At 37.6% G+C, this 15324-nt stretch overlaps 1 protein-coding gene across 4 annotated transcripts in view; it reads right to left on the bottom strand.

The window, feature by feature from the left end:
* Window positions 1-15324, bottom strand: part of LOC126282150 (phosphomevalonate kinase) — a 50711-nt gene that overhangs the window by 35230 nt on the left and 157 nt on the right. Inside the window, exon 1 of one of the 4 annotated variants that reach the window (XM_049981662.1) lies at window positions 14781-15269. The exons of the other annotated variants lie outside the window; for them this stretch is intronic. Within the exon in view, the coding sequence (XP_049837619.1) occupies window positions 14781-14812 (32 nt within the window). The 5' untranslated portion in view covers window positions 14813-15269. Of the gene's footprint in view, window positions 1-14780; window positions 15270-15324 lie in introns of those variants that run through there. 4 annotated transcript variants of the gene reach the window in all.

Raw genomic sequence — 15324 nt, forward strand, 5'->3', positions numbered from 1 at the left:
TCATAAATTTCCAGAAAGTGCTTGACACAGTGCCCCACTGCAGACTGTTAATGGAAGTCCAAGCGGACAGAATAGGTCCCATATATATGAGTGGTTTGAAGACTTCTTCAATAATAGAATCAGGGTTCCTCTTCTTCTCTATACAGGGCGTTACAAAAAGGTACGGCCAAACTTTCAGGAAACATTCCTAACACACAAAGAAAGAAAATATGTTATGTGGACATGTGTCCGGAAATGCTTATTTTCCACGTTAGAGTTCATTTAATTACTTCTCTTCAAATCACATTAATCATGGAATGGAAACACACTGCAACAGAACGTACCAGCGTGACTTCAAACACTTTGTTACAGGAAATGTTCAAAATGTGCTTCTTTAGTGAGGATATATGCATCCACCCTCCATCGCATGGAATCCCTGATGCGCTGATGCAGCCCTGGAGAATGGCGTATTGTATCACAGCTGTCCAAATATGAGCATGAAGAGTCTCTACATTTGGTACCGGGGTTGCGTAGACAAGAGCTTTCAAATGCCCCCATAAATGAAAGTCAAGAGGGTTGAGGTCAGGAGAGCGTGGAGGCCATAGAATTGGTCCGCCTCTACCAATCCATTGGTCACCGAATATGTTGTTGAGAAGCATACGAATACTTCGTCTGAAATGTGCAGGAGCTCCATTGTGCATGAACTACATGTTGTGTCGTACTTGGAAAGGCACATGTTCTAGCAGCATAGGTAGAGTATCCCGTAGGAAATCATGATAACGTGCTCCATTGAGCGTAGGTGGAAGAAACTAAAATGAGCTCTAACATGGAAATTAAGCATTTCCAGATACTTGTCCACATAACATCTTTTCTTTATTTGTGTGTGAGGAATGTTTCCTGAAAGTTTGGCTGTACCTTTCTGTAACACCCTGTATACATAATGGATCTAACAGGCAGATTGAACAGCAAACTGCAAATGTTTGCTGATGATGATCATGTAGTATACAGCAAAATACTGCTGTTTAGTAATTACAGAAGGATATAGGATGACTTAGACAGAATTTCTATTTGGTGTGATGTACAGCAGCTTGCTCTAAATGTAGAAAAATGTAAGTTAATGCAGATGAGTAAAGACAACAATACTGTAATGTTCAAATACAGTGCGAGTTGTGTTCTACTTGATAAGTTCACATTGATTAAATATCTAGGCATAGTGTTGCAAAGCAATATGCATGAAGCCTTCAGTGACTACAATAGCAGGATATTATCAAATGATCTTTCACAAAACCCACAGAAATTCTGGTCATATGCAAACACTATTAGTGGCATCAAAGTTACTGTCCAGTCTTCCAGTGAATGAGATAAGGACTGAAACTGACAGCAGCAATGCAAAAGCTGAAATGCTTCACTCTGTTTTCGAATGTTCTTTTACAAAGGACCAGCTAGGAAATTTGCCCCAATTTAATCATTGTAGCACTGAAAATATGAGTGAAATTGGTATTAGTGTTCATGGTGTTGAGAAACAGCTGAAATTGTTAAAATAGAACAAAGCTGCAGACACCAATGTAGTCCCTATCAGATCCTATATTGAATTTGCAGCTGAGTTAACCCCTCCTCTAACTATAATTTATTGTAGATCCTTTGAACAAAAACTGTGCCCAGCAGTTGGAAGAAAGCACAGGTAACACCTGCCTACAAGAAGGGTAGTAGAAGTGATCCACAAAACTACTGTCCAATACCCTTGACATCGATTTGTTGTAGAATCTTAAAACATATTATGAGCTCAAACATAATGAGGGATCTCGAATAGGATGGCCTCCTCCATGCCAACCAGCATGGATTCCGAAAACATCGATCACGTGAAACCCAATTTGCACTTTTCTCACATGACAAACTGGAATCTTCATATCCAGGTAGTTGGGTAGATAGAGTATTACTTGATTTCTGAAAAGCATTTGACTCACTAGCAAATTTACACTTATAATAAAAAGTTTGATCGTATGGGGTATCAAGTGAAATTTGTGACTGGATTAATGACTTTTGATAGACATTGTCAGACATAAAAGTATCTTCAGGTGAGCCCCATGGAAATGTAGTGAGACACTTGCTGTTGAAGCTGTATGTTAATGACCTTTTGGACAATATTAATAGTAACCTCAGACCTTCTGCTGATGATGCAGTTATCTATAATGAAGTACTGCCTGAAAGAAGCTGCATAAATATTTGCTCAGATCTCGATAAGATTTCAAAGTGGTGCAAATACTGGCTACTGGCTTTAAATGTTCAGAAACGTAAAATTCTGCACTTCACAAAATGAAAAAACATAGCATTATATGACTACGATATCAATGAGTCACTGTTGGAATTGGTGAACTCCTACAAATACCTGGGCATAAAACTTTGTATGGATATGAAATGGAATGATCACACGGACAAATACCTGGGTGTAACATTTTGTATGGATATGAAATGGAATGATCACATAGGCTCTATTCTGGGTAATGCAGATGATAGATTTCAGCTTGTTGGTAGAATACTGGGGAAGTTCAATCAGTCTATAAATGAAATTGCTTACAAATAACTTGTGCGAACCATTCTAGAACACTGCTGAAGTGTGTGGGACCCTTACCACATGGGACTAACATGGGATATTAAATACTGACAGAGAAGCGCAGCACAAAAATTAATGGATTTGTTTAACGTGTGGGAGAGTGTTTCAGTGATGCTGAAGAAACTGAAATGGTAGACTCTTGAAGATAGACATAAACTATCCCAAAAAAGTCTACTAACAAAGTTTCAAGAAAAAGTTTTAAATGATAATTCTAGGAATATATTACAACCACTTACTTATGACTCGCATAGGGTTCGTGAAGACAAGATTAGGATAACTACAGTGTGCACAGAGAAGTTCAATCATACTTCCTGCTCTCTATATGTGAATGGAACAGGAAGAAACCCTAATAACTGATACAATTGGATGTACCCTGTGCAATGCATGTCAAAGTGGTTTACAGAGCATGGACGTAGATGAAATGGAACAAGCACATACGGATGGTATGGAAAGCGAATGGTCAACTTCCGTTCACTGGGAGACTTTAAGGAAAAGTGTAGCTCGTCTAAACAGCAGACCATGTACAGAACAGTTGTGAGACCCATTCTTGAGTACTGAAAGTGCTTGGGATTCCCAACAGGGTGGATTAAACAAAGATGTCAAAGCAATTCAGAAGCATGCTGCTAGATCTGATCAACACGCAAGTATTATAGAAAAGCTTTGTCAATTCAAATGGGAACCCCTGGAGCAAAGAAGACATTCTTTTTGTGAAACGTTATTGAGAAAATTTAGAGAACAGGCAATTGCAGATCTCTTGGTATTATTCTGAAGTTAAGGAGTTTAACTAACGTTGGTGCCACCTCACACAGATCTCTTCCCCTGACTTATGATTTGTCCTCTTTCACCCTTTACAAAGCTTGTTTTTCCACTGAACTGTTTCCAAGCAGCTTTTACCTTCCTACACAATTCCCTTACCTCATTCAATTACTCAGAAACTATAATACTCTAATGTTTGCTTTTATCTACTCTCTCTTTTTTCATTGATGGATCCTTTTAGTCCTCCTTTTTCTTTACAAACTCTCATTCATGCTCTTCTGCAATTTGACTGTAACATTTTTCTGTATACCACATTCTTTTCTTCTGTTGCAATCTCATAATCAGTATCACACTGTGGACATCTTATGTGCCTTGGTTCGTTGCTGACATCTCCACTGTATTCTTTATCTTTTTTGTGAGATGATCTCCTCATACTGCTTTGTAACTACAGATGATTCTAGAGCTCTCACATTACATTTCTGTTTTTTGGTTTGAGTTCCTTTAGATGCACTGGAGAGTCTAACTCTCACTTGTGCCCATACCAAAAAATGGTCAATGTCTCCATTTGGGCCTCTGAGGCTCCTTAAGTCCAGGAGTTCTAACTTGTGCTTTGCATTAATGAACACATGATCAATCAGGTTAGCAATGTTCCCATTTGGTGACTTGTGTTGGTTCAAATATCTGTGCTCTTCACACTTGAGGATTTAGATCACCAGTGACTATTTTTACATTGTAGACTGGGCAGTAATCATGTGTTCCTTCCTTGAGTTCATAAAACAAGTCCTTTTCTTTCTTCCTCAGTTGGAGCATGGGCATTGATTATTAAATAAATGAAAATTTCCACTTTCATCCAGTGTTGAGAGCCTAGCACTGGTACAAGTGAACCCAATCACAAGGTGCTTAAGCCCATACTGAGCTCATACTTATCCACGCTAAAACTGGAGGAGGAAGATGACGAGATTAGTGTTTACTGTCCCGTCGACAATGATGTCATTAGAGATGAAGCACAAGCTCAGATTAGGGAAGGCTGGAGAAGGAAAGCGTCCATGCTCTTTTGAAGGAACCATCTTGGCATTTGAATCAAGTGATTTAGGGAAAGCATGGAAAACCTAAATCAGAATAATTGGACGTGGATTTGAACCATCATCCTCCAAAATGTGAGTCTAGTGTGCTTACTACTGTGCTACCCCACTTCGTTGCACTAAAGCTATAGAACATACTAGCTCCTCGCTTTCCTAGGATTCCACTTTTGTTTCACCTTACTTCCTGTAGAGCTATGATACTCCATTTCAGTTTCATTATTTCACCTAGTTGCTCTGTCAGGCTCCAGATTACATTACATAAATCTGATTTGCACTTTATATTTCTACTCTTTCTCCCATGACCGTTTGTCCATTATCACTAACCTTTCCCTGTCATTTTTGTCACAACTGACTGGTTCACCTCCAATTTGTTGAAGTTCCGTGACATGAGTTCTTTCTATGGAGGAGATTGTCACGGATATGTCCAACTCCTTCCAGAGGATGGGTAATTTTTAATTAGGGTTTTCTTTTCTTTGTCTTTGGGGAGCCAACCAGACATACTACAAGCCACCACATCTTCACCAGAGTCCCGATAGTCCTCACTTTTCAGGGTTCCTGCTGGGTCTTCACAGCTACCAGAATGGTCCTGGGGTACACATAGTCTCCACCATACATCACCCCATCAGTCACATCCCTACTTTGGGCTGCTGCCCATTTACCATGATGTGGGCGAGGGTTTGGACTTATGGGAGACCCCAGATGTAATTTCAGTAAGTGCTTCTGTCACTGGCATAGCTTACAGTGGCTAACATAATGCCTAATGGATCAGTACAGACCTAGAAAGTAATGCCTTTGTCTGATTCTATCTAGTGTCTTCACAAATTCCATGTGACAAGATGTCAGAGTATCATGGGAATATTTCAGAATATCTGGCTGTAGATGAGGTGGGATGACGAACAACTATTTATGAACCATTGGATTATAGTTTCTCATATACAATGTTCACTTTATTAATTGGAATTCTTCTTTTGTTGGTTCCTCAACCTTAAAGGCTTCTATGGTTTTTAGCAATGCTGGATCTGTTCAGTAGCAATGTGATTTAATGAAGTAATGACTGAGATTTTGTCCACACTGCTGTCTTCTGCCACAGGATGCCTTGAAAGGCAGTCTGCAACCTGTTTTTGTGTATCACTGTGACCTTGCATTCCTGAAGCGTAAGTGCCATTGTCGACAGTCAACCTGATGTATCCTTCAGACTAGTCAGTAAGCATAGAGAATGTTGGTCTGTCAGAATGGTGAGAGGGTTAACCAAGTTTCATCCCATTGGATAACAATACATGAAGCCAGAACATGTTGATGGCCCAAACAACTGCAAGCCACTCATTTTAGGTAGTACAGTAGTTCATCTCGGACTTGGACAGTACTCTACAAACATAAGTTAGCACCTTTTCAGCACCTTCCTGAATTTGTACTAGAACTACACCCATCCCATAACCACTAGTGTTGGTACGAAGTTCTGTCTTGGCATCCTTGTCTCGCAACACTAAAGACTGGAGATGGTGTTAGGACCTTCTTAAGAGCAAAAAAAGTCTATCTTTGCACCTGGTTCTAGGAAAATTTGGCATCTCCCTGTAGTAGTTCTTGCAAGGGACCATGCCTTGGTACAGAAGCCCTTTATGAACACTGATAATATTAGCACATTCCAAGAAAACTTCTCACATCACAAATGTGCTGAGAGTCAGAAAATCTCCGACTGCTCTTATTTTCACTGGATTGTGATGGACACCACTGCCAGTCACTAGGTGCTCAAACATTTTTATTTCTCTGGCAACAAAGAGGTTCTTTTTCGAATTGAAGTTGAGATAGCCAGACAGAACACACGTCAACACGGTTATAAGGTGGCTTAGATGTTCTCCAAATGTTTTTGAAAGATGACAATGTCATCCAGACCTCCATTTAAGGTGTCGAAACAAGTTGTTCATTGTACATTCAATGGCGGCTTGAGCATTACATAGTCCAAATTGAATAACTCTGAACTCATACGTAGCTTTCCTGAAGGAGCTCTATAAGCAGTTACCACATAAATAGGCAGTGTATTAAAAAGGATTTCAGTGCAATGTTCTCACGACACGGTTCTTCTGTAAATTGCAGTCAGAGTTTGTAGGGAGTGTACTAGCAGTTCTTTGAGTTAGGTTAGTCCTGGAAATAAGGCTGGGTACCAAAAATCAAGCAGAGTTGTGTGTTTCCCATTTCTTGTGCTGCTTCTGCTTGCCTCTGATACTGCTGATGATGTACACACACCAGGTAGTGAAAGGTCTTAAACTGCTAAAGACTTTGGAGGGACCAATACTGATGAAGGGTCTTGGGTGTCAGTACTGATGAAAGGTCAGCAGCTGATGAAGTTTCTGAAATTGCTATTGATGAAGGCACGAAGATAGTTGTATGTTTAATGGTTGTGTTTTGAGACGGAAAAATCACTGTTGCTGCACCTAAAGTTTGTGACAATGTTTCTATCAGTTCTTCCACTGTTTGCACAGGTATAGTTGGGCCCTCTACATTTGCCATTTCAGGCAGAATTGGAATTCTGGTGACTCTAAATGCTCATAAAATGGCTTTCATTATTTTGGCACATACAATTTCTTTACCTCTGTTACTCCTATGCACATCATGCTTTGTAAAGTGTTCTCTTACACAGCTGTCAACAGATATGAACATTGCATTAGGAAATGATTTACAAATTTTTTGTAAGCAACTGCATTTATTAGTCACCTGAACATTAACTTTCAGGAATAATTTCCATTGCCAAAAAAACTTGATATACAGTGCATGATTACATTCAGTTTGTAAAAATGAAACAAAACCAAGAATTCCATCTGGTACTGGGCAGAAGTGTGTTATAAAGAGTATGATGTACAAAACTTTTTAGGAAAGTATGTTGATCAAGACAAACTGAAAGATCATGTAACAAATCTCTCTCAGAGACACAGTTTGAGAGCTTTTCTCTGAAATACATTCCTCAGAAGGTGCTAGAATGGCTCACTTTGGTTACTTATAATCCCTTATAGCTTATAAAATAGTTTTCTGAGGTGAAACTAAGAGTCTTTTAAATGAAATTTATATAAAGAGGCTGGAGAAGGAATTGACTTTTAGAGCAGAGCTAAAAACATTTGTCATTGAGTGTTTCTAGAGTGTAAGTCAATCTGTTACCTTACAGAAATACCAGGTCCTCATTTATTGTTGAGCACTTTTTAATTTGTTAATAGATGTAACACATATGCCATGTGTGTCTTTTCAAAAGAATGTTCCTGCTGTTGGTATCCTGTTTTCTCTATTTCAGACTCCTCAGAAATAGGAATCTGTTATAAGAACAGTTGTGATGGGTATAGTATTGGCAGGTGTGTGTGTGTAATTTTATGAAGTGGTTCATGTTTTAGTTACATCACTGATTATACTTCTTGTGCATGACATACACTTCTTGTAAGCTAGATACATATCATTTTCTTTGCAAGTCATGTACTGAGTGAGGTGGCTAAGCTAGTTTTAATGAATTGGATTCACATATGGGAGGAGTGGGGTTAGTGCCCCATCTGGCCATCCTGACTTTGGTTTTCATAGTTTTCACTGGTTGCTATACTCTTACTGAAATGACCTTGTGATTGACGTTTCAGTGAGCCGAATGGTAGAGACCAGCTGCCACCCAGTGGTAGTTCTTTCTTGAGTGCCACATGCAGCACCTTGTGAAGTGTGGCTGTCTACAAGTTAGCAACACTGCTGCCCCGCCTCCCCACAGTATTGCTCTGTCAGTTACCACAGGGTAATTTTAATTGGATCACAAGGTGAATGCTACACAATTTTCAGAATTTTAGTTCTTTTCTTGTTTTCTATATAATTAAATAGTTAATTAAAAAAGAAAAACAAAACAAAAAACAGAAGATATACTTCATATGTATGTTTATGCACATTTTTATAAAGTTCATGTAAATAAAATAGAAAGAAACTTCCACATGGGAAAAATATATTAAAAACAAAGATTCCAAGACTTACCAAGCGGGAAAGCGCCGGCAGACAGGCACAATGAACAAAACACACAAACACACACACAGAATTACTAGCTTTCACAACCGATGGTTGCTTCTTCAGGAAAGAGGGAAGAAGAGGGAAAGACGAAGGAAGTGGGTTTTAAGGGAGAGGGTAAGGAGTCATTCCAATCCCGGGAGCGGAAAGACTTCCCTTAGGGGTAAAAAAGGACAGGTGAACACTCGCACACACACACACATATCCATCCGCACATACACAGACACAAGCAGACATGTCTGTGTATGTGCGAATGGATATGTGTGTGTGTGTGCGAGTGTACACCTGTCCTTCCCCTAAGGGAAGTCTTTCCGCTCCCGGGATTGGAATGACTCCTTACCCTCTCCCTTAAAACCCACTTCCTTCGTCTTTCCCTCTCCTTCCCTCTTTCCTGAAGAAGCAACCATCGGTTGCGAAAGCTAGTAATTCTGTGTGTGTGTTTGTGTGTTTTGTTCATTGTGCCTGTCTGCCGGCGCTTTCCCGCTTGGTAAGTCTTGGAATCTTTGTTTTTAATATATTTTTATAAAGTTCGTATTTTACAGTTTGCCCCTTATGCATTTCACAAATTACACATTTACATATTTGAAAATAATGACCTAAAGAACCAAATAATTATTTGCTTTACTTGTACAAACAGGAAAATTCATTGTTTTATTTCTATTACCTACTTATTTCTAGATTTCATGTTTGTGGTACTTGTAGCATTGTTGTTATTCTGTCATCTGCTACTACGACTGTTGATATTTTTAAAAATATCAGGAATCTGATATACTGATATTTAAATAAATATCATTATCAACTCTCAATACTTAAAAAAAAAAAAAGGTATTGATATATCGACGGAAGAAATATTGACATACTACCCTATAAAAGTAAATATACTGCTGGTTTTAGAGCTGTATATTTAACTATTGACCTATATATCTAAAAACAAAGATGATGTGACTTACCAAACAAATGTGCTGGCAGGTTGATAGACACACAAACATACACACAAAATTCAAGCTTTTGCAATCAACAATTGCTTCGTCAGGAAAGAGGGAAGGAGTTTTTGACTTAGTGAACTGTCAACAGGTGTCGTATCTTTTAATGTTTCTTGTACTGGTGTGTCAATATGTATAACTGTTCCTTATTTTTCAGTGCTGTGAAATGAATATGTATTGGTCTCAGTGTGGTGTACTATGCATCCTTTTGTGTTTGTTTTCTGACTGTTTTGTTACAATGCCCACTACATTGGTAGAAAATGTCCTCTTCCAGCTCTTCCTCTTGTAGCAGAAGTTTGGTCTGGAAGACTGTGCACTGGATCATTTTGTGTTTTATCTGCCTTCCTATGAGGTACTCAACAGCTCCCTGCACACACCTCATCTATGTAATCAGTGTTGTTAAAATATCTTTGCCAGAGTGGATGTCAATGCACCATTAACATGGTGGTGGTGGTGGTGGTGGTGTGTGTGTGTGTGTGTGTGTGTGTGTGTGTGTGTGTGTGTGTGTGTGTGTGTCAAGTTTCTGGTATGTTCTATAGGCCTATGTTGTGCCGAATGGTCAAAGGGTGAATGAATAAATAAATAAATAAACATTTGAAACTATCTAAATGCTATCTCTGGTGGTATACTTTTCAGTTATGAATTAATGGCTTAAAACAGCACCAATACTTGTTCATATTGAAATCAATATTTCACTGAATAAGTGAGTATGCATGAAAATTCATGGAAAATTTGTCATGCACAGCAAAGTCAGTGTGAAGAATGTCAGAGTTGTACCATGCAGAAAACTATACATCATCTTATTTTAAAAAAAAAGTTATACATTTTATGCTTGGAGGTATGGTGATTGCTATTACCACTACACAGTTACGAAAAGTGGTTAATAATTTTGAAATTTCAAACTTGTCCAGTGACTGGTTGAATAAAACTATATTGAATGAAACCTATAGCCTGCAGCAGCAACTTGCAATTTCAGAATGACTGAAAGGTCTTATTGAGATCAAAATGAACTTAAAAATATGCAGGTGGGCTTGATCACATCACTAGATTAAAATCAAACTTTCAGTATAAGCCAAACATCCAAAATAGCACAGCACTCCATATGCAACAAACCAGACTGCCCACTTACATTAGAAGTTAGGAGATGAAAACAATTTAAATTAGAAAATATAAAACTTGGACAAAGATTTTTATTCTAAAAGTGACTACAATGACCATTTACTTTTTGATGTTATGTATATATTAAGCCAAAACTGAAAATACTCTCTTTCACTCATCATCATTTTCATTAGGCCTATGTTTACATATTAAACAGCTGTTGTCTGATGATCATCTAATAGTTCATTCACCTTGGAACATTTTACATGTCATTCGTGTAAATATTTACATATAATGCAATCAAAACATGAGGTGCATAAAATTTTATGATATTTACATCAATGACACATCATTATATGAAAATTATATATGCAGGAACCTTTTACCCAACAATTTGTTTCAACTTAGTATGACAGTAATTCGTCAGAACTTTTACATCACTAAGTCTGATTACTCATACTCTTTTATGGAGTGGTATGCTTTCACCATAAACCACTCCTCTAAACCAATTTCAAATATACTGTAGTAAACAGAATGGGCATCTTTTGGAAGTCTATTGAAAAATCTGGTACCTAGATATTTGTAGCTGTTGTAGCTTAGCTAGCCTACTGTTAGACGTAGCAATTAATTATCCACTTCTTGGGTTGTGTTCATGTACAGACATTTTATGGTTAAAATTACTTAAATTCTCTCTGATATTTAGAAGGCAGCTTTACATTTAGACTTCAGGGACTGTCATAATACTGAACTCTTTCTAGTTATCTTCAGAAGATTCTCTCTTACTTACTTCCTTTTTTTATGAGCACAATTTTTCTGTGTAGCTCGCCCAACTGAGTTTCTGATTTATGTAGAAACCTAACAGTTTAATTATTTTGTAATCTTCACTGGAGACACTTAAAGTGAAAACAATGTCTTTAGTATTACTATTAATTTGCAAACAATTTGCCTGTTATCAATTATTGCATCAACCTGTATGATTAGTGTTATCTCACCTGCATACAACATGGGAAGAATGATGGTAAATCATTGTGTGTTCATTGAACAAGAATGGAGCCAGTACCCAGCCCTGTGGAATGCCTTTTGTAACAGGTAATGAGCCTGATCTTTGGTTGTTTATAGCTGCCGTCTGCCCTCTGTTGCTTAGGTATGCCTCAATAAGGTGAAGAGCATACTCTCAAACTCTGTAGCACTGGAGCTTTTTGATAAGTATACTATGAGTAGGTATTAAAATCCATGGAGAAGAAATAGAAACTTCGAGGTTTGCTGATGACATTGTAATTATGTCAGAGACAGCAAAGGACTTGGAAGAACAGTTGAACGGAATGGACAGTGTCTTGAAAGGATGATATAAGATGAACTTCAACAAAAGGAAAACGAGGATAATGGAATGTAGTCGAATGAAGTCGGATGATGCTGAGGGAATTAGATTAGGAAATGAGACACTTAAAGTAGTAGAGGAGTTTTGCTATTTGCGGAAGTAGAGAGGACATAAAATGTAGACTGGTAATGGCAAGGAAAGCATTTCTGATGAACAGAAATTTGTTAACATCAACTACAGATTTAAGTGTTAGGAAGTTGTTTCTGTAAGTATTTGTATGGAGTGTAGCCATGTATGGAAGCGAAGCATGGACGATAAACAGTTTGGACAAGAAGAGAATAGAAGCTTTCAAAATGTGGTTCTACAGAAGAATGCTGAAGATTAGATGGTAGATCACATAACTAATGAGGAGGTATTGAATAGAATTGGGGAGAAGAGTAGTTTGTGGCACATCGTGACAAGAAGAAGGGACCGGTTGGTAGGACATGTTCTGAGGCATCAAGGTATCACCAATTTAGCATTAGAGGGCAGCAAGGAGGGTAAAAATCGTAGAGGGAGACCAAGAGATGAATACACTAAGCAGATTCAGAAGGATGTAGGTTGCGGTAAGTACTGGGAGATAAAGAAGCTTGCACAGGATAGCGTAGCATGGAGAGCTGCATCAAACCAGTCTCAGGACTGAAGACCGCAACAACAACTATGAGAGACAGTACCAAAAGCTTCTGGCAAATCCAGAAGAGTTGCACCGGTTGTTTTCTTACTCTCAAAGGAATCATACACTTTTGTGATGATGGTCTCAACAGCTCTGACAGTGCAGAAAAGGTCTCAAACCATTCTGTGCGGAGCTAAGCACATTATTTTGCTCGAAGTACAGGTTCATCTGTTGGTTCATACAATATTCTATAATTTTGTACATGAATGGTATGAACGAGATCGGACAATAATTATCAGGGGATGTTGATGTAAAAGTATTACTGAATTAAGGTGTGTGGAAAACAATTTGCTGCTTACAGAATACAAGAGTACAGGCATATGAGGAAAAGACTATGAGTATGTAATAATACAGACATGTGCACAACACATATAAATTTCTATATTTAGTTGCACGTTCCATGGAACATTTGCATTATTTATTGTAATAATGTGGAATGAGTCATTTTACATTCACATTATACATTCATAGCAAAACTGAAACCACTGCCAAAAAAGGAAATCTGGAAAACATTTCAAATTATAGGCCAATAGCCCTACTGTCTGTATTTTCAAAACTTTTAGAAAATGTTTTTATATGAGATTGTCTGATTTCCTAAAGAAACATAAAACTCTCTCTCGCTCACAGTGTGGTTTCAGAAAAGGCTATACAACTGAGAGTGCAATACTTGAATTTCTTAAAGAAATCTATGCTAAACTGGATAAGAGCAATTTTGTGACAGGCATATGTCTTGATTTATCAAAACTTTCGTCATCATTGACCGTAATAACCTACTGCAAAAGCTTGACCACTTAGGAATTAGAGGTATATCCAATGAGTGACTGAGGACATACCTATGTGGACACAAGCAGGTGTTTGAAGTGTAATATACTGACTGTAACAAAATCAGCTACTACTACTTAGGTTATGAAAACTTGAAATATTGCGTCCCTCAAGGATCAGTATTAGAATCCATTCTACTTCTCCTCTATATTAAAGACCTCATATATAGCAAGTGCTGCCAAACTACCCTCCAACCCTTATTAGTGGGAAAACAAGAAAAACTAAGAGACTCTGCTATCCAAACAATGAAGAGCACAGAACAGAAGTTCAGCTACAACAGGCTAATTATAAACAAAGAAAAGACAGTAGGCCTAACACTGAACTTCTACAATCCAGAAATAAGGCACCAGCCAAATGTACAGACAGAACTAAGGGGCAGAGTTCTTGAAAGTACTGACAGCACAATATTTCTGGGTCTCTGGCTCCACAACAACATAAAATGGGAGATACACACTGAATATTTGCAAAGAAAACTAAGAAAAACCTTATACATAATGGGGGATCTTAAAAAGTTGTTGCAGCAAAGACAGCCTGTTAAATGTATACTACTTCTATGTACAGTCTGTAATTAAGTATGGCATAATCTTCTGGGTAATTCAACAACAAAGGAAATCATGCAGACACACATTTTAAAAAAAAATGTCAATTCTTCCTCTTCCTTGCATTTTTATCTACTAAATGTAAGTTTTTGTAAAAAAATATATTGATAGACACCCAGATATCTTATTAAAAATAAAGATAAACATGCATACAATAAAGACAAAAATCTTATCTTCATATGAAGCAGATGAGATGCCAAGAACGCACTCTACGTACTAGTAGAAAAATTTACAATGATCCACCAGACCAATAACTAAACTCAGGAGTTTTAAGGCTGAACTAAATGCAATTTTTAATTGATCATTGCTTTTACAGTCTGACAGAGTACTGTACTTAGAATCCAAACAACCAAAATATATATGCATTATGAACATTCTACTTTGTGTATTGTCTCTAATGTTTATTGGATAGCTATATGATTCTTTGCTAAATTACTTAAATATCTAGACCCTAAGAATGCAATACAAACAGTATTTTATGGTGTAAAGTCTTAACCATGTCCAATATCCTTGTACATAATCTATACATGTAGGATTAGAATGACTAAAGAAATAAATATATCTGGATCAATTTCTTTTTTATCTTACATGTGCTATTTTATGTGTGTACTTGTATCTTCTATTTTCATTGTACCGAATTCACATAGAATTTACTTGTATATTTGGACAACAAAGCAGTATTTAACGTACAAGGATGGCTACAGAAATAAACAAAAAACAACAAAGCAAATATGCTATTGAAAAGAGGGCAGATTTTCTATATAGTTGTCCAGGTTAACAACCTTTAAACCACGTTGGAATCTTACCGAGATCTGACTGAACGGTTGTGCAGCAACATTCGTTCATTACTGAAAAGTGCAACATATGCAAACCGTTTAAGATTGTTGACTCCATTTTACCCTTTTATCCCTTTAGACTCCTAGTATTTTACACAAGGTATTTCGTGTAGTTCGTGACCATTAAATTCCACTTTTGTTACCGTCGGAAGATCGCAACAATTGTGGTCTATTGTGATTTCATTTCTATAATGCGCAAATGAATTTTCCATTCCAGAGCGCGGTTTGCCTTTCTATAAGTATACCTGAATTATTCATAACCCGAGGCATAGAGTCTGAAACAGTGATCATCATAGCTGTTAAAGGCGTTTTCCAGTCATTGACAGGCGATTTCAGAATTATACAAAAGCAGCAGCAAGCTTGCATTTGCCGAAGTGTGTTTATTTTGTTCGTTACGCTGACAGTGGTTCGTGCAGTTACACATGAACATTATACACTATACGGATCAAGTCGTAAGCAAATGTCACTACAAATACCAGACAGCTTTCTTTTATTGACACCCGGCGACTTAACG

Source organism: Schistocerca gregaria, chromosome 7, assembly GCF_023897955.1.
Source record: "Schistocerca gregaria isolate iqSchGreg1 chromosome 7, iqSchGreg1.2, whole genome shotgun sequence".
Lineage (NCBI taxonomy): Eukaryota > Metazoa > Arthropoda > Insecta > Orthoptera > Acrididae > Schistocerca > Schistocerca gregaria.